Here is a 25,705-nt window from a genome sequence, read left to right as displayed (position 1 = left end):
TTATTTCTGATTTCCACCCACACTGTCTCAATAGACGCTCCCTCTTCAGCGTCCTTTCTATAGCTGAGATACTATCCCTGACCAATAATGCTACTCCCCTCCTCTTACCACCTCTCTCATTCCATTTAACACACCTAAACCCCTGGCTAAACACCAAACTGGTTGATTAAGGCTGCCAGTTGCTTGAATTTCAGATAACGGGAATTATGCTGTAGTAAGACATACAGTGTGTCAAAGGCACATGTAATATCTGAATGTTATAGGCCTTAACTCTGGGGTCACTGCTCATGGTCAGTGTCAAATTTTAAAGCAGGTAACATCTTGTGGGCGTATGTTGCCCAAGAAAATAAAGCACTAGGGATCAATGCAAGGGAAAGTATATGGTGGTTGGCGACTAAACTGCCTGTCCCACCAGGCTTGCCTGGCGAGGAGGGTGGCTAGACACCCTGCAGGATGAAAAACAAGACCTGTGAAAGGGCAGACGATCCTTATCGTAGGGTCAACGGCCACCTGGCAATCACGCGTAGTGCAAGGAGTGGGTCTTCAAAATCATTCTCTGGAAAGTATGCGGTCATGCACTTTGGTAGAAAAAAAATAAACAGGCGGATTATTTTCTAAATGTAGGGAAAAATTGAATATACCCAGATGCAAAGGGGCCTGTGAATTCTCGTGCGGGAGAACCTAAAGGTAAATTTGCAGGTTGAGTCGGTGGAGAAGAAGGCAAATGCACTGCTGGCGTTCATCTCAAGAGGAATGGAATATAAGAGCAGGGAATTGATGTTGAAATTTTATAAGGCGCTGGTGAAACCTCACTTGGACCATTGTGAGCAGTTTTGGGCTCCTCATTGAATAAAGGACGTGCTGACATTGGAGAGGATTCAGAAGAGGTTTACAAGAAAGATTCCAGGAATAAATATCATATGAGGAGGTTTTGTCAGCTCTTGGCCTGTACTCGGAATTTAGGAGAATGAAAGGGGATCGCATTCATCATTTCAAATATTGAAAGGCATGGACAGAGTAAACGTAGATAGCTTGTTTCCCATGGTGGGAGAGTCTGACAAGAGGGCATAACTTCAGGATTGAAGGGCATCTGCTTAGAACAGAGATACACAGGAATTTCTTAAGCCAGAGGGTGGAATTTTCTGCCAGAGACTGTTGTGGAAGCCAGGGCATCAAAGGTTATTGGGAGAAAGATGGGCAGAGTGGGAAAATGGGTAAATAATGGGGCAGACTCAATGGGCTGAATAGACTATTTCTGCAGCTATGTCTTATGGTCTTTGAGTAATTGTCAGTGGGGCCAGTGGCTCCTGAAGTGAGCTCAGAAAAGGAGGTACATTTTGAGTTCAGTGTGATGTCAAATCAAGCTGGGTTTTTTTGTGATTATGGCAGGAGACAGTTACTCAAGGCATCAACGTGTGTGAAAGGCAATGCTAACACTAGGGGTCAGTATGTGAATGTTAAAAGGCAGCTTGTATTCAAGGCATCAATGTGTGCAAAATGAAATTTGTAACCCTCGACTTCTCTGGTGACCAATTCTAATGGGTAGTGTGTGTGTTTAAGGAGGCATTTTCTTTAGTGGTCACTGATGTGATGGAAACCTCAGGGGTTATTATGATTAGAAGTGGAAAACATGACAACACAGAAAACAGTCTTTTTGGCCCTTCAAATCTGTGCTGAACTATTATTCTGCCTTGTCCCGCTGACCATCGCTCAGTCCGTACCCATAACATCTATGTCTCTGTCCAAATTTTTCTTAAATGTTAAAATGGAGCCTGCATTCACCATTTCAGCTGACAGCTCATTTCTCACTCCCACCACTAAAGAAATTTCCCCCGAATGTTCCCCTTAAACTTGTTCTCTTTCATCCCTCACTTAACCTCAGTGGAAAAAGCCTACTGGCATTTACTCTATGCCCATCATAAATTTGTTACTTCTAGCAAATCTTCCCTCATTCTTCTACACTCCAGGGAATAGAGTTCTAACTTGACTACCCTGTAACTCAGTTCCTCAAGTCCTGGCCACATCCTCATATCAGTAAATCTTCTCTGCACTCTCATTCTTATTGATATTTTTCCTGTAGGTTGTTGACCAAAACTGCACACAATAATTGACAAGTAGATGCTGCTTAAGGAAAGTGAAGAAATGTAAACATATTGTAATTTTACAAGGAACAATATGCATCTTCATTGTACTAAAACGGCCAGTAAATCCAATGGTCAGTGGAAGTGTTTAACATTAATTTTGCTGTAGGTTTGTGTATGGTGGTGTTAGAGGTAGTAACCGTGGGTCTGTGAGTGCATGATAAAAGCAGCAATGATGGTGTGTCCATGCTGAAGGAGGTGACAGCAGGGTTACAGTGAGGTGTTAAAGCAGGAAGTCACTGCAGAGATCACCAGGTGACGTTAAAAGTAGTAACTTTTAGTTACAGTACTAGTTTTGGTTAGCACAGTTCTGTGAATAGTCATTTCTTTCCACAAACATCCTAAACTCCCCCACGATTTTCCTCAAATTATTAGATTATTTTTTACCCTCACGATCTGTGAAGTTTGTCAACATGTACGCTTCACTGGTACTTTTTGTTCAAGAAGTCTTCCTTTGGGTCTCCAAGTCATCCTTTCTATTCTGTCATATACTCAGTGAGATGTGTTCTTCTTGTCTTCAGGGCTAGACTGGTCTGAGGACAGCGAGGAAGATGAGGAGGAAGATGAACGTGTTCCCCCTTGCCAGTATGCTTGGACGTTGCGGGACAAGTGGTCAGATGTTCACCCTGAGTGAGTAGCATTTGGCTAATCATTCATTGTTTTGTTGAGGCTTTGATATAGGTAACTATAATGGGGCTTTGAAGGCAATTGTGGCCTTTTACTGAAATAAATCCAATCAGCACGTTACTTGACGGGACAAACACATTTAGAATAAGGTTCAAGGTTCTTTTTTATTGTTGTATAATAATACAGTACAACTCCGATTATCTGAAATCAGATTCTCTGAAATTCTCATTTATCCAAAATTTTTAGAATTTTTTTTGGAGCTGAACTGACCTCACAGGTTGAAAGAAAATTCACCTGACATGAAATTAGAATGGCAATTGTCCTCGTTTCAGGTGACTCCCTCCCCTCTCTCTTTCCATTTCTTCTTTACGTTCCCCTATTGACTTCCCTCTCAAACTGTGTGCCACTGTCTCCCAGTCGCAAGCGGTCAGAAGACTCCTTTGACCCGACGTCATCAAGGAGAGCAGCCTCCTGGGCAGGAGCAGGGACCTCGGGTTCAGTGGCGTTTCTTCCCTTTCCTTCCTGTCCCCTTCCCTCCCTCCTTGGCACCGGAGCATCCGCATCAGACTCTGAACCTCCCCACCCCCTCCTCCCCGGCCTACTACCAGACCTGCACCTGCCCTAAGGCAACAAAGAGACATCATTAGCATTATTCGGCACCCCAGTAAGACAAAGGGAAGCAAGAGAGAGTCCTTTCAGAAACACTGAGTGTCCGTGGATTTGCCTCCAGTGCTCCCACAGCCTCAAAGACTCCTTCCTGCTCAATCCATTGGCAGCCAAAATATATCAGGAAGTTTTCAGCGCCCAAGGCCCTTTGAGAGCTTTTCTTGCCCTCAGTACCCTCTCAATACCCAGTTTCTTCTGAGCCAGGAACCTATAGCCTGGTGTGAGCCCTTCGACTATAAATCACCAGCATCCCACAGCCTTTTCAGCCCACAGCCTTCAGCTGCTGAACCTCTCGCTTAACTTTCCCTGGTTTGTACATCTTTTACTGGCTAAATCACATTAACCGGACAAAATGTACATCTCCACATTACAAACAGAAAAGCGCTAGAGAATATTGAAAAATAATGTGGAAGAATTATAGCTGAATCAAGGAAGTGTGGCTTGGAAGAAGTATTGCACTGTTTTCTAAACTCAGTGCTGCTGAGTGATGTTAAATGCATCTTCAAAATTTAAGGCTGGGTTTACTCGCGTCGATATGGAGGAAATATTCCTACTTCCAAAGTAGCACTGTAAGTCTGAAACAATCACATCGAAATCCAAAACATTTTGAGTACTGAAGAAACCTATTTGGCCTGAGGCCAGATGCATTGTGGAGCTTGATTACACCTGATTGAAATGACTGATGAATAGATGTTCTGTACTGGTTGCATAAAGGCAAGAAGGAGTCTCAAAGAGCATTGTATCTGCTGCAGGAATGCTGGAGGTGAATCCACGGACACTCAATAGGCCTTTTTATAGTGAAACAAAGCAAATGTAAAAGCGGATAATCTCCGTCTTTACATCGCTTCATAAAAGCACTGAGGGCAGATTCAGCAGGCGAACTCCGATCCCCTCCAGAATGTACACTCAGAGGTGGAGTGAGGTCGTGCCACCACCTCCTCCATGACTGCAATGCCACTGAAAGCGGGTGCAAAGTGGCAGGCTGATGACATCGTGATGATTTTGTCAGCCCACGACCCAGGAGCGCGATTTTTAACATTCCGTATGTGCACTCGGCAGTGAACGTCATGCAGCAGATCTGCCTGAGTCCTAAGACTGCTTGAACAGGTCTCCAAGAGCTCTTCGGTCGCCATTTCGGGTATAGGCCGCTTTCCCTTGGCGCTACTGCACCACTTGCTCTGCCTCCCTCAGCTCCGAAAGACTGTTCCCAGCACTGCTCAGTATGAAAGCAATGTAGGGCTTCTCCGTAAAAGATAAATTCATCTTGATTATTTTTCATTGAGCCTGCTTTAATATTCGGTTGCACTATAAAGAGGGTTAGTGACTGAAGAGAATCTCTTTTGCTTTTCTTTCTCTTGTACTGTAAGGGGCGCCAGCCGATTCTTACTCCATCTTAGACAATTTCGTGTAATATTGCATGTTCTGTACTATTACATGACAGTAAAAAGAATCTGTTGTTTCGATGCTGTTGTTTCTTAAGATCACAATTGCAACACTGGCTGGAGCATTTCATTATACTTTGCTATTTCACAAATCCTATTCATCCTGATTAGATAGGGGTCTCTTCCCTGCTTGTTGCAGCATCCTTGCATAAAATATTGGAGCACCCATCATTCTATTGATTACATCACTCTACAGTGCACATCTTTCTCTCATCCTGTCTGAATGGACAGGTTTTTGGAAGTTGGGAAATTGAGGGAGCACATCAGCAACACCCAGAACCCATAAATGAGTTTACAAAAAAAGGAGAATAGAGATGTTTGTTGGAGCACTTGTGTCAGAATCCAGAGGTCACAGATTTAAAGGGCCTTGGAGGAAATGAATTTGTTTCATGCAGTGATTTGTTCACTGGAATGCACTGCCTGCTAGGCTGGTGGAAGTTGAATCAATGATGACCACTGGAAGATAGTTGGATAAATATTTGCACTTTTCCAGGATTACTAGAGAAAGGGCAAAGAAAAGGGAGTTATTTGATAGCTGCTTGGCTTAGGGACATGAGTTTTCTCTATGCCAACCTGTAGGATATTCTTTGAGAGAGATTCAGGAGCAATGTTGGGGGTGAATATGTGTGTGATTGCATTCTTGACCTACATTACATCAAATTGAAACATTACATCAAATTGAAACTTACAGAAGGTATCATTGTACTAAGAATGTTCATTATCCGATACTGTAGCTCAGTCAGGGAACACCAATACCCCTGAGTATAGAGCCATCCAAAAGGAGGTAGACACAGCTCAGGACATCACAGCCAAAACCCACCTCACTATTGAGTACATCTACAAGGAACGCTGCTTTCGAAGGGCAGCAGTAATCATCAAAGACCCACACCACCCAGCACATGCTCTGTTCCTGCTGCTGCCATAAAGAAAGAGGTAGAGGTGCCACAAGACTCACAACACCAGGTTCAGGAACAGCTGCTACTCCTCCACCCTGCGACTCATCAATGACAAACTCAATCAGACTCTTACTTGTGAACTTTATTAATTTTCTTTTGCTTTCCCTGCACTGCACAGTCAGTTTGTTTACATTTGTTATCTGTTTAAAGTTCTTTTATTTGTTTACATGTTTACGTTGTGTACAGTTTTTTTTTGCACTACCAATTAGTGGTACTTCAGCCATACTTGCAGGATAAAAGACTCTCAGGGTTGTATGTGATGTTTCTGAAATAAATCTGAAATCTGAAAGTTTAGGGGTTGAAGCAAGGCTGTTTTAATCCATTATTAATAACTCTCTATTGACTAGTAATAGAAATGTTGTAGATCAAATACTGTATGATCTATGTTGAGAAATAATGCTCAGTGTGAATAGCATTACCATGTTCCCTCATTACTTTTCTCCCTTAGTGTTCTGTTCTAGCTTCCTGCTTTCTCGAAAGATGCATCCGTTCTATTCCTCTCCACTACTCCATCTTGTTATCGAGTTCTAAATTCCCAGAATGCTTTACACGCAGACCTTGTTACATGTACACTTGTGGGGTTTTTCTTTTTTAGCTTTCTTTTTTTTAAAAAAATAGCTCTAGTTTTTTCCATTTCTCCCCCTCCCCCAAAGAAAAATAACAGGGGCATCACTTTATTTAACTTGTGAATCCTCTTTGTTGTTGAAACAACTTTCATTCAGTTCCCCTTTAACCTTTATAGGGAGATCCAATCTGGTCAGTCTTTTGGATAGTTTGATGAGATAGCTATAGCTTCTCAGTTCTATTATCATTCTCATGAATTATATTTCACCTTCTCCAGCACCTCTTCTATTCTCTTTTGTAATACCAAGAGCTGTGTCCTAAACCCATCTAAGTTTTTATCTAATCAATTTTTCTGGTTGGATTTTTTATATTGGCAACAACTGTGATGGGACAGGACTAGAAACATCTAGCAAGTCAGGCAGCATCTGGGCAGGTAAATGATGCTTTAGGTATCTATCCATTGCTGGGATGTACAAGGGAGAGAAATTATTCACAGCCATAGCATTATTTCTTGTTTTCAATTCTTTCTGCACGATTGCTTTCTGACCTGTAGCTGGCATTTCCTAATTTCTAACACCTACAAAATGTTGTCCAATCCTGCCAAAATCACAGCTTGTTCAATAGCTTAAACCCAAGAGTTATTACGTGATCAGAATTACATTGTCACCAAAATCTACGAACTTACTTTTTTTTAAACAACACGGTAAAAGCAGATTTGGGCCATGTAAACCAATCAACCCACAACCCTGTATATTTTGGAGGGTGGAAAGAAACCAGAGCACCTGGGGAAACATGGGGAGAATGTACACAGTCTTTACAGACAGCGCTGAATTCAAACCTGGGTCACTGGCGCTGTAACCGCTACGCGAACCATGATTTACTTGTATGCGATGTCAAAGTACAGTAAAATCCCCATTATCTGGCACTCAGTCAACCAGAAACTCTAAATAACTGGGGGGGAAAAAAAATCAAGGAAATAAATAAATAAAAAATGAAAGTTTAACTTGTATATGTAAATGTTCTCCGAAACAACACATCACCAACATTCCCCGGTCGTGCCCCTCCCGCAGCAGCTGTTTAAATGAAGTTTCAATAAAGTTTGTTCGAATAAAATGGCTCACCCAGAATAAAGAGCCGGTCAATGGCACTCGCTGCTGGGGCAACTCTCCCAAAGTGTCTCCCTATCTTTGCCTAGTAACAGTTTTTGTTTTTATTAGTACATTAGTATATTAATAAGACTTTATCATAGAACTTGGGGGGAGGGGTTAATTATGATAGTGGCATGGTTAACATAGCGGCTAGCGCCAGTGACCAGGATTTGAATTTAAAGCATGATGAGCCAAGGGCCTGACCGAAACACTAGCTTGGAGGTGAGTCAGGTCTCACCAAGTCCCTGACTGGGACACTTGTGTGGAGGTGAGTAAAGTTGCACCAAGGGCCTGACTGGGACACTGGTGTGGAGGTGAGTCGGGTTGCGCCAAGGGCCTGACTGATACTCTGGTATGGAGGTGAGTCAGGTTGTACCAAGGGCCTGACCGGGACACTGGTGTGGAGGTGAGTAAAGTTGCACCAAGGGCCTGACTGGGACACTGGTGTGGAGGTGAGTCGAGTTGCGCCAAGGGCCTGACTGAGACTCTGGTATGGAGGTGAGTCAGGTAGTACCAAGGGCCTGACCGGGACACTGGTGTGGAGGTGAGTCAGGTTGTAGCAAGGGCCTGATCAGAATACTGGTGTGGAGGTGAGTCGGGTTATGCCAAGGGCCAACCGAGACACTGGCGTGGAGGTAAGTCGAGTTGTGCCAAGGGCCTGACTGAGACACTGGCATGGAGGTGAGTCAGGTTGTGCCAAGGGCCTGACCGAGACCCTGGTGTGGAGGTGAGTCGGGTTGTCCCAAGGACCTGACTGAGACACTGGCGTGGAGGTGAGTCGGGTTGTGCCAAGGGCCTGACCGAGACACTGGCGTGGAGGTGAGTCAGGTTGTGCCAAGGGCCTGACCGAGACACTGGCGTGGAGGTGAGTCGGGTTGTGCCAAGGGCCTGACCAAGACACTGGCGTGGAGGTGAGTCGGGTTGTGCCAAGGCCCTGACTGGGACAATGCGTGGAGGTGAGTCGCGTTGTCAGTGTGAGGAAGGAGGGCCAATTTCTGTAATTCTAAAATTTCCTGTGATATCACATTTTCTGTTTTAATACATGTCAATAAAATAATCTTGAATCTTGAAACGCGTACTTGGGAGGGTTGGATCTGAGTGTTATGTGCCAGTACCCTTTAAAAGCGATGCTTTTGTTCATGGGGATGGGTATGTCAAAGGGTATTAAAGACTCATTTGATATTATTTGAACAAAATTGTACTGTAGGAGTTTTGAAGCAGGATGTAACCAAAGGTTGGAACCCCTCTTCAGCAACAGTTGAAGAGGCTGATTTAACCTGGTCCAGGAACAAGGTCTGTCTTCCTCTCAATTGCTGGCCTCTATCATTGCTTTCTTAATAGTTATTTACCCTAACTGTCATTGGTTATCAGTATCAGTCTTGGTTATGAACTCAAATATAGATCCATAACTCAAACGCAGCTTTCAAATGCAGAAGGGAATGTGTTGTCAAATACACCAAACTGGCACATAAATAGATCCTTCCCCAAATAGCACTAACTGATTAAAGTGAGCCCGAGGCAAGATCTGTGAAATGGCAGAAATATAGTGGCTCTATGGGGAGCCAACATTTCGGGCCTGAACCCTTTGTCAATATAGCCTGTTTTATATATGTACCTTGATAAGGTGCACAGGCCCAAAACGCCAGTTACCCTTCCTACAGCTGCTGCGTGACCTGCTGAGTTTCTCCAGCACATTTCAACCCCAGTACCTTCAGGCCTCCCTGATTAACAGAAATATACTGAACCCTGAAAGCCGGGACATGATGATGTTCCACTCAAGACTCCTTGATACCTTTGTCATCTGTCTCTCGACATAAATAACATAAAGGATTACAGCAGGACCTACAAATGGACAGTCAGGAGAGATGCAGTTGTAGTTTAATGATGGGCTTCAGGAATTGGTCTGATGGACCTTCAGCTATTAGTGTCACTGACAACGACTCTTATGGCAGCCGTTCTCAATGGGGATCCATTGAAAAGTAAGCCTGAGGCACAGATGCCAAAGTGAGAGTCAGAGGCTCACTTCCTCTCCGCGACCTGGTTTGTGGGGTTGCATGTGAGGCTGTGAATGAGTGACAATTGACTGAAGAAGCTGTGAGTTTTTGGGAGTAATGAATAGTTGGGCCCAAGGGAGTATTGAGGAACGTAGGACCAAGGATTCCTGAACGTGACATCACAGGTGGATAAGACAGTAAAGAAGGCATAAAGGGTATTCACCGTCAACTGAAGAATCATTGTACTAATATAAAGGAAAAGATGGTACTCCATTAGTCTGCTACTTTTGGCTGTTTCTAGTAGCACCACAAGACCTCACCACAACATAGATAATTGGATAATGCCCTGTCACTTCTGCCTGCAAAAACTGCTGCTGGAAATGATTTTGCACTGATAATCCTGCAGTTGTTTTGGCTATGAGTTTTATTTGCTGTGAGCATTAAGGATTCTGTTTACACCCTTCAATATAGAATTTGCTGCAAGTTCTATCTTATCCGGCTCTTCGGGTGATGCACTAGAATCTCTGTGTTTTTAACGAAAATCATTGCCAAATTTCTAACTCCCATTATCCGAAATTGGATTCTCCAAAATCCTCATTTATCCGAAATTTTAAAAAATTTCGACTTTTCTCTTCAGCTCTCCCTCTCAAACTGCACATCACTGTCTCCCAGCTGCAAGCGGTCAGAAGAATCCCTTGTCCCACCGTCATCAAGGAGAGCAGTCCCCTGAGCAGGAGTGGGACCTCGGGCGGGAACAGGACCTCAGGCTTAGTGGTGTTCCCTCCCCTCTGCTCCTAGCCCCTTCCCTCCCTTCCTCCTCAGCACACTGGTACTCCCCTAGTAGGCCTAGGGAAGGATTCGGAGTCGGGACTCTGGCGTCAGGAGCTCTGGTGACCAGGGAGACAGGAGTCTACTGACTCGCCAGTGAGTGTTCCACCGGCCCGGGAAGCCTGTCCAGGGATCAGCGGTGACAGTAGGTTTGTGCAGATGATTGGCAGTGGCCAGCATTTTTTTGGTGAGAATTAAACATAATTTTAATGCTTAAAAGGCTTTCTCTTGCAATTTGTTATTGCTTTAACATTGAAACAAGTGATTTGTTGTTGCTACTGGGCTGTTTTTAAAAAAATGACTAGTTCCTTGAAAAAAAACCTTCATCTGACATAGGCCTGGTCCCAACCATTTTGGATAATCAGAGTTGTACTGTATTTCTTTTTTCTTTGGCTTGGCTTCGCGGACGAAGATTTATGGAGGGGGTAAAAAGTCCACGTCAGCTGCAGGCTCGTTTGTGGCTGACAAGTCCGATGCGGGACAGGCAGACACGGTTGCAGCGGCTGCAGGGGAAAATTGGTTGGTTGGGGTTGGGTGTTGGGTTTTTCCTCCTTTGCCTTTTGTCAGTGAGGTGGGCTCTGCGGTCTTCTTCAAAGGAGGTTGCTGCCCGCCAAACTGTGAAGCTCCAAGATGCACGGTTTGAGGTGATATCAGCCCACTGGCGGTGGTCAATGTGGCAGGCACCAAGAGATTTCTTTAGGCAGTCCTTGTACCTTTTCTTTGGTGCACCTCTGTCACGGTGGCCAGTGGAGAGCTCGCCATATAACACGATCTTGGGAAGGCGATGGTCCTCCATTCTGGAGACGTGACCCACCCAGCGCAGCTGGATCTTCAGCAGCGTGGACTCGATGCTGTCGACCTCTGCCATCTCGAGTACTTCGACGTTAGGGATGAAAGCGCTCCAATGGATGTTGAGGATGGAGCGGAGACAACGCTGGTGGAAGCGTTCTAGGGGCCGTAGGTGATGCCGGTAGAGGACCCATGATTCGGATCCGAACAGGAGTGTGGGTATGACAACGGCTCTGTATACGCTTACACAAAGATAAGCGTATACCAACTGTACTGTATTTAGTATGCAGGAAATTTGCCACTTCATGGACGTTGAATCACAAACATTTGCCAACGCCATTTTGCCACCTTTATATCTAGCCCTCAAGTTTCACAGAAAACAACCCCTTGAGGTGGTTTCTGGGGGTCTGTTTTTTTCTTCAGTAATGGTCGTTGGTGGCAAGGTCCAGAGTTTAATGCCCATCCCAAATGGTCAAGAGCTGAACACTGCAGTTTTTGAGCGAGGAATTGTTGGAACAATATGTTCTTCAAGTTCCCATGTTTCGTTCATTCTTTGTCCTTGTGTTCCTGTGTGTCTTTGGACAACATATCTGATCATGTGCCATGATGTGGATAAATGCCCCCACACGAAGATTACAGAGTTAAAATGCCCAGGAGTCGATTTGCTTTGTTAAATGACCAGTTGCAAAGAACAAGATGATTCTGGCTCTGCAGAGACAAACTGAAGCAACTGTAAAGTAATTCTTGCTCATCATTTCTGTTGTGCAAGGCAGCTGCTAACTCATTACAAGTTTGGTAACATTGAGCCCCATTAACTCCTTTAGTATCAGGTTTTCCCATAAACCCTGATCTCTCCCTTTCACTGTAGCCTTCACAAATTTGCTGTCCTCCTCTTATTCCGACTTCTTGTGCATCCCGGACCCGTTCTGCTCTATTGCTGCCTCTGTCCTTTCAGCAGCTCAATTCCTTTCCTCTGGATCTTCCTCCTCAAACCCCTGTCTATCAACATCTCTCTTCAAGATGTTCCATAAAATGTTTTGCTTTGCCTAAGTTTATGGTCATCACTCCTAATCCATCTCTACTTTCTGCTACCTTGAAAAGCAGCCAACATCTTAAAAGGCAACCTGGAGGCCACACTCTCTCTCATTGGGCAGAAGATTCACGGATTTGAGATCGCCCATCTCCAAATTCAAGGATAGTTTCTTTCCCTCCATTATCAGACTCCTGAATTAATCACACCAGTAAAATAATGTTGCCTTTGCTCTGTACAAACTGATCTCTCTCTGTTGCTTTTCTGCACCGTCTTTTAGTTGCAGTACCATGAATGGGATGTCGAGCTAGACTATGCACAAAACAAGCTTTCTCACGGCGACCATGATAATGAACTCAACTGGCATTTTTTTTTCTGATGACTGTCCAGAGTGGTATCTTGACTGAAGGTGCTGTATGTTCACTTCTTTTTAGTCAGCTCCGAAGGCTATGCTCTTTGTTATATTCCCGAATGCCTACTCTCAAATGTCAGTCTTAGTTTAGTGCTAATCTTGGCCATCACTTCACGAGAGTACTGAGGATGTGCTGGATTGTTAAAGAAGTCATCTTTCAAATGACATGCTAAACCAGGGCCCTCTCAGATAAACGTGTAAGCCTATAACCTGTAGATGAAAGCAGGTGAATTCTATAGTAGCTCTTGGCAAATATGTATCCCCACACCTTGTTCATCATTAAGATCTACCACTTGTAATAAATTCTATGCATATTTAGTGCCTGTTCACCTAAATCCTCAAGAGCCTCGTAAGGAAATCAGTCTGCTGGAGCTGCTGTAGTAGCAGCGCTGCTGTTGGTGCGGACCTGTGGGGTGTGAGAGAGTGGAGATGCTGCACTCCCGCAATGTCCAGCCGCCCAGTCAACTCCCATTAGCTCAAGTGGGCTTGTATCGGCCCGATGAGGGAGCCAACGGTGGTTTTAGTTGAAATCCCGCGACAGCGGATCTGCCCCCGAGGTGGCAGCGCCTACTAATCGGCAGCAGCCACGAGGGGTTACAGACTCCAGGGAAGTGGAAGATTGGAGCAGGGGAATGGAGGACGGGAAGATCACCCCCATCTGAGAAGGAGAAGTGGAGGGGATGACCTGCGGGGACAGTGACTATGGCAGTAGACCAATGAGGGGGCTCTGCGGCTGAGGGACCAGTGTATGCAGCGGGCTGCTGGCGACTCGAGGCGAGGAACCCGCAGAAGCTGAGATCTGCTGGAAACTGCTTTTGGGAGGGTCAAACTGGCTGGAGGGCTACCCAGTATCGGAACTAGGATGTGAGGAGGTGTCACAAAGGCAGGAAGTGATAGGTGGAGAAGGGAGGGAGGGGACTATGGAAACGAGTGTACATGGTCATAAAGGTTGAGAGCAGCAGGGATTACAGATGGGAAGCAGTGAGAGAGAATCCCACAGAACTCTCTTTGGAGAGCAAAGGATAACTCCTGTCCCCTCCCTGCCTTCTCCACCTATCACCTCCAGCCTTTGTGACCACACCTCCACCTACTCTTCTGTTCGGACACCTGCCGACATTTTTCCATACCTTGATGAAGGGCTCAAGCCTGAAACTTCAGTTATGTATTTTTACCGTTGCTATTTAAAGGACCCTGTTTGACCTGCTGAGTTTCTCTAGCATTGTTTTCCCTCATGTCAGGTGACAGACCTCTCTGTGGGTGAGCATTTCTGAGTCGGTGACCACAACCCCATGATTTTAGCATGACTACGGACAAGGATTGGAGTAGACAAAATGAGAAACTGTTTTTAATTGGGAAAGGAATAGTTACGATGGGATTAGGCAGGAACTGGGGAGAATAAATTAGGAGCAGATATTCTAGGGAAATGCATTGCTGAAATCTGGAAGATATTTAGGACCACTTGCTCGGGGTCCTGAATATGTTTGTCCCACTGAGACATAGTAAAGGTAGTAGGGTAAAAGAGTTACGGTTGACAAGAGAGGTCGGACAGCTAGTCAAGAGGAAGAAGGAAGCATGCATAAAGTTTCAGAAGCAAAAGTTAGGGAATACTTGTGAGAATTATGTGGTAGCCAGAAAGGAACTTACAAAAGGACTTGGGAGAGCTAGAAGGGGGCATGAGAAGATCTTGGCAAGTAGAATTAAGGAAAACTTTAAGATGTTCTACGTGTACATGAAGAACGGAGGGCCTGGTTAGGGTTAAAGGAGGGAACACGTGCCTGGATTAAAAACACAATGCTGGAGAAACTCAGGAGGTCAATCAGTGTTCTTTATATAGCAACTGTGGCGGTGCTCATCGCGATGCATTGAACTGGCTCCATATGCGACGGCTGCGGTAGCGGAGCAGCCATGTTAAGATGGCACTGTCGTGTTCAGGGATTCCTCGTGGCTACGTCATGACATCACAGTCGACGTGGCGCGGGCTCAATGCTCGTTTCAAATAAACAGTTGAACCTGGGACTCACCTCGACTTGTGGTTTCTTTCAATCATATAGCTACCACTACACAAGCAACATTTCTGGATTGAGCCCTATATAAAGTCCACTGTTTGACCTCCTGAGCATCTCCAGCATTGTGTTTTTACTTCAACCACAGTGACTACAGACTTTCATGATTTACTTTCATGTGCCTGGATGTAGGGGAGGTCCTAAATGAATATTTTGCTTTAGTGTTCACTTGGGAGAGGGTCCTTGGTGACTATGAAGTCTTCTTAAAATTATTCAGCTAAATAAATCCCTGGGACCAGATATGATATATCCCAGATTACTACAGGAAACGAGGGAAGATGCCTGGAGTGTTGGCAATGATCTTTACGTCCTCCCTGGCTACAGGAGAGGTACAGGTACACAATCCTTTATCTGGACATCTAAAATCTGGAAAGTTCCAAAAACCAGCAAGTGGGGAGAGAGGCGGCAGCGCGAGTTGGGCAGGCGGCAGCACGAGTCAGGTGAGCGGAGGGGGGGGGGGAGACCGGCAGCGTGAGTCGGGCGGGCGAGGGGGAGAGACCAGCAGCACGAGTCGGGCAGGTGAAGTGGGGGGGTCGGTGGGGAAGACCGGCAGCGCGAGTCGGGTGGACGAGGAGGGGGGAGAGACTGGCAGCTCGAATCTGGCAGGTGAGGGGTGGGGAGACGGCAGCGTGACTGGAAGGTGGTGGGGGTGGATATAGCAGCACAATTCGGGTGGGCTTAAATCTGGCTTTCTGAAATCTGGAAAAATCCAAAATTCAGAACACACTGTCCCCCAAGGGTTCTGGATAAAGGTTTGTGTGCCTGTACTGGAGGATTGGAGAATGACAAATGTTATCCCCTTGTTTAAGAAAAGTAAGAAGGAGAATGCTAAAAATTACAGACAGTGAGTCTTATGTCAATAAGCTATTGGAGAAGATCCTTCGGGATAGGATTTACGAGCATTTAGAGATGCATGGTCTTCTCAGGGATAGTTAGCTTTGTGAGAGACAGGTTGTGCCTCACGAGCCTGATGGAATTTTTCAAGGAGATGTCAAACGGTGGATGCGTCTCTGGATTTTAATAAGGTGTTTGACAAGGTCTCCCTTGTTAGGTTCGTTCAGAAAGTCATGATACATGGGATCTATGGATCCTTAGCTGCTTGGATTCAGAATTGGCTTGCCTGCAGGAACATATTCTGCCTGGAAGCTGTTGACTAGTGGTATTCTGTAAGGATTTGTTTTGGAACCTCAGCTCTTTGTGAAGAAGTAAAGGGGGTGGGTTTGTGAGTTTACAAATGATATAAAGGTGGGAGCTATTGTGCATAATGTTGATGGTCACAGCAGTATTGACAGGATGCAGAATAGGACTGAGAAGTGGTAAGTGGAGTTCAATCTGGATTAGTGAGAAGTGATGCACTTTGAAAGTTTGAAAGTGGAGTACTTGGTTAATGGCAGGATTCCTTACAGTGTGGAGTAAAAGGACGATCATGGGATCCTAGTCCATAGAACCCTTATGGTTGCCGTGCAAGTTGCTGGGGTGTTTAGAAAGGCCTCTGGTGCACTGGCCTTCAATAGTCAGGGATTGAGCTGAAAAGCTATGAGGTAATGTTGCAGCCCCATGAAACTCTGGTTTGAGCGCACTTTGAATGTTGCGTCAGTTCCTGTGGCCCTATTACAGGAGTGGTTGCAGAAGAGATTTATGGAGCAAGGATGAAAGAGCTGTGGAGTGATTAAGGATGAAAAGCGAGTTAACAGGGGTATATAAGATTATGAGAGGCTTAGATAGGCCGAAAAATCTTCTTCCTGGGACAACAATAGCAAATACCAGAGGACATTAGTTTAAGATGAGTGGAGGAAAGTTTAGGGGAGATGACTGAGGTACTTTGGTTATCATAGAGAGTGGCAGGTACCTTGTCTGCATTGCCAGAGGTAAGGGTGGCGGAGTCTGGAACAATACAGACATTCAAAAGACTTGGATAGGCACATGGATGCAAGAAAAATACAAGATTATGGGTGTGAGGTAAAGAAAGGTTAGATTGTTAAAGAGTAAGTTTATATTGGTCAGCACAACTTTGTGGGCTGAAGGGCTTGTACTATACTGTTCTTTTCACAGAAGAATCAAGTATTCGGCCTTCTTTAACAAGAATAAAGAAAGCTGTATCGAGTGTACTGGCACCATTCATTTTTTGTTCCTTCCCTCCTTCATATAGTCAACACCACCTTCCCAAACCTATTTTTGTTTGTCTTCCTCTCCCAGGTCATACCCTCCTCTCCTGATTTCTTTCTCCTTCTATCTTCCACTGCACTGGAAAATCATCATTATCAAAGATGGTGGCACTGCCAGAGCGGCCGTAGCGGCAGCGCTACCACTGGTGTGGACCCGTGGGGAGTGAGGAGCAGAGATGCAGCGCACCTGCAAGGTCCAGCCACCCATTCCACTGCCGTGGGCTCCACACAGGCTTTGAATGGCTAGTTGAGGGAGCCAATGGTGGTTTTAGTCAAAATCTCGCAACCACGAGTCTGCACCCAAGATGGCAGTGCCTGTTAATCAACAGCAGCCATTAGGGGCTGCAGACTCCAGGGAAGCGGAGAACAGGCACCAGAGGACTGAAAGATCATGCACTGTCTGAAAGGGAGAAGCGGAGGAGATGACCCACGGGGATGGTGGACCACAGCGGCGATCCAGTGAGGGGGCTCTGTGGCTGAGGGACCAGTACGTGCGGCAGGCTGTTGGTGACTCAAGGCGAGGAACCCCTGGAAGCTGTGGGCCGCTGGAGTCTGCTATTGGGAGACTCACGCCGAGCTGCAGACTGCTGGAGTCTGGCTCGAACTGGCTGGAGGGGTACCAGCAATTAGAACCAGGATGCAAGGAGGTGTGGAGGGCTCTGAAGGGGCTCTTGACCATGTCGGAGGTTCTAATCTGGAGCTGGGGTTGCCAATGGTTTAGACTGGACTCTGTGTGGTTGTAAGGGCTAAGGAAGTGCTGGAGGCGAATCTACGGACTCTCTGACTCAGGGGGGATTCTTTTTTGCTTCTCTCTCTCTGACTAAGTCTGACTGAAAGAGACGCCAAGGCAATTCCTCCCAGAGGTGAATCTGTCTGCTTTGCAGCAGGTAAAAAAAAATTTCATGTAATAGGACACTGTTTTATTACTATTGTTATGACCCCAGAGGATCCCAAAACCCAGCAGCAGAAAAAATTCACCAAGACAAATGGTTACTTAAACAAAAGTTGCTTTTAATTATCTTTAAACATGAAAACAGGATCAAACTCTAACTTATTACTATTAAATGTACCTAACTTAACCCCCTTCTAATTCTAAGTAGATGTAATGTGTGTGTAAGTTCAGAAAAGTTCTTTGATTCACAGTCCAATCTCACTTCTCACTCCTCCAAGTTCACTGGTTGCAGGCAATTCTTATACTGTGCATAGAATTTAACATTCATGAATTTCACCAGGATTTGGTGCTTAAAAGATAAATGGTTTCCGCTCAGGAAGATTCTTGTCGGTTTTCAGAGAGAGATTTGTTGCTTGTTGGACAAAAACTGATTCCTTCTGATCAACCACTTCAGTGGGGAGGAGTCACGTGATGGAGTAGTGGCCGGACGGTGAACTCCAGCCCTCTCCAGAAAAGTCGGGAAAAACAAGAGAAAATACAAAGGCACAGAAATACAAGTTAAAGAAAAGTGAGTATAAAGGTGGAAAGAAGATGGAGACAAAAGGAGAAAAATCAAAATCAACCGAAAGAAGAGAGGAAGTGAAGACAACGGAGGAAAAAGGTGAAGGCCTTACCTGTCCGAAGAGGCCCGCTGTGGAGAGAGGAGCCCACTACCTCAGGTCGGTAGAAAAAGAACTACAACAATGGCTCACAGAGCCGAGTAAAAGTGCGCAACCGCGCATGAAAAAAAACACACTGACGGGAGGGGGGACCAGCTGGGGAGTCGATCTCCACAGCCGGCAACGACAGCTGCAGAACACCTGCAGCAAGAAGAGACCACAGAAGACAATGGAAACAAGAAAGAAGAGGAGGAAAGGGCATCAAAGAAACAACAGATGGCCAACCCAGAGGAAGAAGAAGAGGAAGAATACAGTGAAATAGATAAAGGGAAAGGCAAGGTAAAGGATATACTTGCTCTTGTTAGAGGATACATGGAGTCATTTAAAGAATGGCAAACACAGGAATTCAATGATTTAAGAAGAAGAATAAACAACACAGAAAAGAAAATAAATAAAATGGATATGACCTTAACAGAAATGGGGAAAAAAATGGACAAGATGGAAGAACGGGCAATAGCAGCAGAAATGGAGGTAGAAGACTTAAAAAAGAAATTGGAGGAATCTAATAAAAAAACTAAAGAGACACAAGAATTACTAGCTCAAAAAATAGATATAATGGAAAATTATAACAGAAGAAATAACATAAAGATAGTGGGCCTTAAGGAAGATGAAGAAGGCAAGAATATGAGGGAGTTTATAAAAGAATGGATCCCTAAGGCCCTAGGATGTCCAGAACTACAGCAAGAAATGGAAATAGAAAGGGCACATAGAGCATTGGCCCCTAAACCACAACCACAACAAAAACCAAGATCTATTGTAGTAAAATTCCTAAGATATACTACAAGAGAAAAGGTATTGGAGAAGACAATGGAAAAAGTAAGAGAGGGCAACAAACCACTGGAGTATAAAGGGCAAAAAATCTTCATTTATCCAGATATAAGCTTTGAACTCCTAAAGAAGAGAAAAGAGTTCAATACAGCAAAAGCAATTTTATGGAAGAAAGGATATAAATTTACACTGAAGCATCCTGCGGTATTGAAAATATTTATTCCAGGACAACAAAACAGACTGTTCTCGGATCCAGAAGAAGCACGAAAATTTGCAGAACAATTACAAAAATAGACTGAGGGATGAAGACGGGTAATGAGAGTAAAAATGATCACGATTGATATGTATGTGGGTAAAGACAAAAATAGAATGAGGGATGAAGACGGGTAATGAGGGTAAAAATGACCACGATTGATATGTATGCGGGTAAAGAGGTATAAGAGTGAATAGAGACAATGGGCATACGTGAAAGTATCTGTAATTAGAGGAAAACATAGATAGTATAGACAAGAATTAATAAGGGAAGGTAATGGAATAGAGAGAATAAGGAGGGAATTAAAAGAGTGACCTTTGTGACATATGAAAAGTGAAATCTTTTCTGGGGGGGGCTGGGTGGGGGAAAAGAGCGGTCACTGCAAAATCAGTTGACGCTTGCGAGTGGATTCGCAAATCCAAATGGAGAGGGGAGATGTGGTTGTCCGACAAGGGATAAAGGACAACTCAGGAGGGGAAGGGGAGATTGGGGATAAAGAAGATAGAAATAGGAGAATAAGGAAAATGTTGGATGTTGTAGGAATGTTGTCTGGTAAAGAGTTGAAAATAAGAAAACAGAAATGGAAAAGGAGGAAAGGTAATGATGGAAAAACGGAAAGAGAAGATAAACAAAATATAAAATGGCTACGCTGAACTATATGACTTTAAATATTAATGGAATACATAACCAAATTAAAAGGAAGAAACTACTAAATTTACTGAAAAAGGAAAAAATAGATAAAGCATTTGTCCAAGAAACACACTTAACTGAATTGGAGCACAAGAAATTAAAGAGAGATTGGGTAGGACATGTAACAGCAGCATCGTATAATTCAAATGCAAGAGGAGTGGCTATATTAATTAGCAAAAATGTGCCATTTAAAATAGAAGAGGAAATAATAGATCCAGCAGGGAGATATGTTATGATAAAATGTCAGATATATTCGGAGCATTGGAATCTACTTAATATATATTCACCTAACGAAGAAGATCAAAAGTTTATGCAAGATATCTTTTTGAAGGTAGCTAATACGCAAGGGAACATACTAATAGGAGGGGATTTCAATCTGAATTTGGATCCAAATATGGATAAAACGGGGAAAAAAATTAACAGGAAGAACAAAGTAACCAAATTTATAATTAAGTCAATGCAAGAAATGAAACTTGTGGACATATGGAGGAAACAAAACCCAAAAGAAAAGGAATACTCATACTACTCGACTAGACATAAAACATACTCAAGAATAGACCTATTTTTGTTATCAGCTAGTATGCAGGATAGAGTAAGAAAAACAGAATATAAAGCGAGAATGCTTTCGGACCATTCACCCTTAATACTGACAGTAAAGCTAGAGGACATCCCTCCAAGAATGTATAGATGGAGATTAAACCCCATGCTACTTAAAAGACAGGATTTTAGAGAATTTATTGAAAAACAATTAAAAATGTACTTTGAAGTAAAAACGGAATCAGTGGAAGATATGTTTATACTATGGGATGCAATGAAAGCATTCATTAGAGGACAAATAATAAGTTTTGCAACCAAGATGAAGAAGGACTATAATCAGGAAACAGAGCAGTTGGAAAGGGAAATAATAAACATAGAAAAAAAATTAGCAATAAAGGAAGATACAACCAAAAGAAGAGAATTGGCGGATAAAAAAATAAAATATGAAACATTACAAACATATAAGGTGGAGAAGAATATAATGAAGACAAAACAGAAATATTATGAACTAGGTGAAAAAACACACAAAATCTTAGCATGGCAGCTTAAGACAGAGCAAACTAAGAAAATGGTATTGGCAACAAGGAAAAAAGACAAACAAATTACATATAATCCAAAAGAAATTAAGGAAAACTTCAGAGAATTCTATGAACAATTATACCGAACTGAAAACGAAGGGAAAGAAGGGAAAATAGATGAATTTTTGACTAAAATTGAACTGCCAAAACTACAAATAGAGGAACAAAATAAATTAACAGAACCATTTGGAACAGTAGAAATACAAGAGATAATAAAAAAATTACCAAATAATAAGACACCAGGAGAGGATGGACTCCCAATAGAATTCTACAAAACATTTAAAGATCTAATAATACCGCCCCTCCTGGATGTAATCAACCAGATTGATGAGACACAAAACTTACCAGATTCATGTAAAACAGCAATAATTACAGTGATACTAAAACAAGGGAAAGATCCACTCTCACCAGCGTCATATAGACCAATATCTCTGCTAAACACAGATTATAAGATAATAGCTAAACTATTAGCAAACAGATTAGCAGAACAGGTACCGAAAATGGTAAATTTAGACCAAACTGGATTTATCAAAAAAAGACGCACAACAGACAATATTTGTAAATTTATTAACTTAATTCATGCAGTAGAAGGAAATAAAGCACCGGCAGTAGCTGTTGCTTTAGACGCAGAGAAGGCCTTCGACAGAGTAGAATGGAATTACTTGTTCAAAGTATTGCAAAAATTCAGTTTACCGGAGAAGTATATTAATTGGATTAAAGCATTATATAAGGGACCGTTAGCGAAAGTGACAGTAAATGGACATGTATCAAAGCAATTTAACTTAAGCAGGTCAACGCGGCAGGGATGCCCACTATCACCATTATTGTTTGCGCTAGCTATAGAACCACTAGCAGAATCGATAAGAATAGATAATAATATAAAAGGAATAAAAATAAAAGACAGGGAATATAAAATCAGTCTATTTGCGGATGATGTGATAGTGTACTTAACAGAACCAGAACTATCAATAAAAGAATTATATAAGAAATTGAAGGAATATGGAGAAGTGTCGGGATACAAGATAAACGTAAATAAAAGTGAAGCAATGCCTATGAATAACGCGGATTTCTCAAAATTTAAGAAGGAATCCCCATTCAGATGGCAAATGCAGGCAATAAGGTACCTAGGTGTACAAATAAACAAAAATCTAGGCCAATTATATAAACTCAATTACAATCCACTAATGAAAAAATTACAGGACGATTTAGAGCATTGGAAAGAGCTACCACTAACACTGATAGGAAGGATAAACTGTATTAAAATGAACATTTTTCCAAGGATACTATACTTATTTCAGGCATTGCCAATACAACTGACAGAAAAATTCTTCAAAGAGTTAAAGAAAATAATAAGGAAATTTTTATGGAGAGGGGGGAAACCGAGGATAGCACTAGATAAATTAACAGAATGGTATAAACAAGGAGGCTTACAACTGCCAAACTTCAAAAATTATTATAGAGCCGCACAATTAAGGTACCTATCAGATTTTTATCAAACAAGGGAAAAACCAGACTGGACGAGACTAGAATTAGATAAAATAGGGGAAAAGATACCTGAACACATATTATATAAATGGGACGAAAAATTGGTACAACATAGAACTTCTCCAGTATTACACCTTCTCCTCAATATATGGAAGAAGATTCATGTAGAAAGAAATAAAACAAATTATCAAATACCAAAACTAATATTGACGCAAAATAAGCTACTCCCTTTTACAGTAGACAACCTTTCCTTTAGAAAATGGGAAAAAAAAGGGATTAAAAGAATAGAAAATTGTTATTCAGGAAGTAGATTCTTATCCTTTGAACAAATGAGAGATAAGTACAATATAACTGGAGATACAGCGCTGGCATATTACCAACTGAGATCCTACTTGAAAGATAAATTAGGAAGCAATTTGAGTTTACCAGAGGGAAGTAACCTTGAATATGTGATTACAGATACAATGTTAATCAAAAGATTTATAACAAATATGTATATTAAACTGCAAGAAAAGGAGAATGAGGAAACAAATGGTAAAACTAAACAAAAATGGGAACAAGATTTAAATATAAAGATAAAAAAGGAAACATGGGAGAAATTATGTTCTGGAACGATGAGAAATACAATAAATACGAGGCTGCGTATGATACAATATAATTGGTTACACAGACTATACATTACACCGCAAAAGTTAAATAAATGGGACCCAACAGTATCTGATAGATGTTTACGATGTAAAAAAGAAAGGGGAACAACAATTCATGCAATCTGGACATGTGAGAGAGTAGAAAAATTTTGGGATGATCTCAATCAGATATTAAATAAAATAACAGAAAACAATATACCAAAGAATCCAGAGATCTTTCTCCTAAGTAACATAAAAAATAAAGAATTTGGAATTGACTTGGAAGATGCACAAAAAAGATTTGTTAAGATAGCCCTAGCCGTAGCAAAAAAATGTATTATGTCAACCTGGAAATTGGAAGATAATTTGAAAATACAACAATGGTATATAGAAATGAATAAATGTATTCCATTAGAAAAAATAACATATAGTTTAAGAAATAATATTGAAATATTCGAACAAGTATGGGAGCCTTACATTAAATACAATAGCGAAAACCTACCGGGGACAAACATTACCTAAGTTGATGGAAGGAAAGAAAAGAATGGACTCTGTAGAATTTCTGGTGTATTTTTGTTGAATGACAACATTGTCTGACTGAATTAATGCAACCTAGATTGTATACCTAAAATGGATGAGGGGTGGGGGGGGTGGCTTGGGAGGAGGGAGGGGGGGGGGGGAGAAAAAGTCACTGTAAATGTGTGAAAAAGAAAAAGTGTATATCATGGCTATTGTGATTTATGGTGTGAAAAATAAAAAATTAAAAAAAAATCAACCACTTCAGTGTCTTCCCCTATCAGGGTTTTCCAGATGAAAACTCTTTCTTTCACGTCACCACAGAGTTTCTTTTTGTTTCTCTTATTTCAAGTGAAGTCATCTCCTCTTGTATAGACCACAGTGGGTTTGAACAGGCTGAACTAAGAACTCTCAACCTGTCTTCAAGATGGGATGTTTCCACAAACTTGCCAGCTTGCCCTGTTCCAGTCCCAGCTGCTGCTGCTGAAGTGTAGAAATGAATTCTCTCTCAGAGAAAAACCCGTTTGAATCTCTCTGCTTGCAAAGCCACATGACCTTCCTAGAACAGCAAACTGCATTCAGACAGACTGTGGCACCGGACCTAATCTTTGAGTCAGTTCATCTGTTGCTTTCCAAATAATCCATTACTCCACAGCATGTCCAATTAACACCTACTTGTGAAGACTCTAGAAGCATTCTTGAGCAGAGCTCTGGCATTTTAAATGACATCTGTTTTGAAGTGTTTGTATCTGTATGTGACCTATCTAAAAACCCCATCATTTATCTCATTTAAAACATATCTATATACAATATAAAATATAACATAATCCGTCACACAATGACAATAAGTTGAATCTTGAAAAGGCTGGGTCAGAGTTTTCATGGATAATATTCATCTTGTGTGTTGCTGCCTTGAACAATTGAACTTTTACAATCATGCACTCTGTTTTAGAATTGATGGTCAAACAACAATAAAAATTGTACACGTTTTCTTGTTTTCTTTCTCATAACCAAATATATGATGAATGTTATTCATTTTATATAATGACATGGAAATATACTAAATACCTTGGAGTTAACTCTTTTAAAAACTAAAACAATAAATGGTCTAAACCAGGGGTGTCATACTCAAATTCAAGGAGGGCCAAAATTAAAAACTTGGACTAAGTCAAGTGCCGAACTAAATATTTATTGAAATTTTTCAACAACATCTGCATGTTTTCTCTTCTTTCAACATATGTAATGTTAAACTTTAGGATATAACTTTAGGAGGATAATGTTACAGGTCAGGAGTAGGTAGCTCAAGTTCACTCTTTGCTTGACCCGAGGGAAACATATTTGGTCCCTGTGGAGATGTAGTCAGCATTCACAGGCTGTGTCCATTTTGGCCTGCATCAGGACTCAGCATTTCCTGCTCGCTCCTCAGGCTCTAGGCCTCTATTCACCCTCGACCCACCATCCCTCTACCTGACCAGGCCTTTACCCAACCTCTACTCACCCCTCACTTCACTCGCTCTGCCTCTACCCACCCCATCCTATACACGCCCCTCTACTGCCTCTCCCCTCAACCTGTTCCTCCCTCTACCCGTCTCTCACCCTCTAATCACCCCTCCCCACTCGCCCTGCCCCTCCCCTTTTACCTCTTCCCTATCCACCCCTCCTTCTACTCATCCCTCCCTCTAACTGCCCCTCGCACCACCATAACTTCCCCTGCCCATTACTCCTCACCTACACCCTCTGCCCACCCCTGCTTACCCACCCACTCAGGCCTAGCGCGCTGCCGATCAGCCTTTGCGGACAGCCACCATCTCTCTCT

General features: G+C 42.7%; 1 protein-coding gene across 3 annotated transcripts in view; it reads left to right on the top strand.

Annotated features, from left to right (window-relative positions):
• Positions 1–25,705, top strand: part of LOC138761580 (INO80 complex subunit D-like) — a 186,804-nt gene that overhangs the window by 103,370 nt on the left and 57,729 nt on the right. For all 3 annotated transcript variants that reach the window (XM_069933914.1, XM_069933916.1, XM_069933915.1), the window contains one exon: positions 2,663–2,771. In XM_069933914.1, the coding sequence (XP_069790015.1) occupies positions 2,663–2,771 (109 nt within the window). The remainder of the gene's footprint in view (positions 1–2,662; positions 2,772–25,705) is intronic.

Source organism: Narcine bancroftii, chromosome 4 (assembly GCF_036971445.1).
Source record: "Narcine bancroftii isolate sNarBan1 chromosome 4, sNarBan1.hap1, whole genome shotgun sequence".
NCBI classification, from domain to species: Eukaryota; Metazoa; Chordata; class Chondrichthyes; order Torpediniformes; family Narcinidae; genus Narcine; species Narcine bancroftii.
The sequence above is the reverse complement of the archived record's forward strand: the minus strand, read 5'-3'. Positions and strand labels throughout refer to the sequence as shown.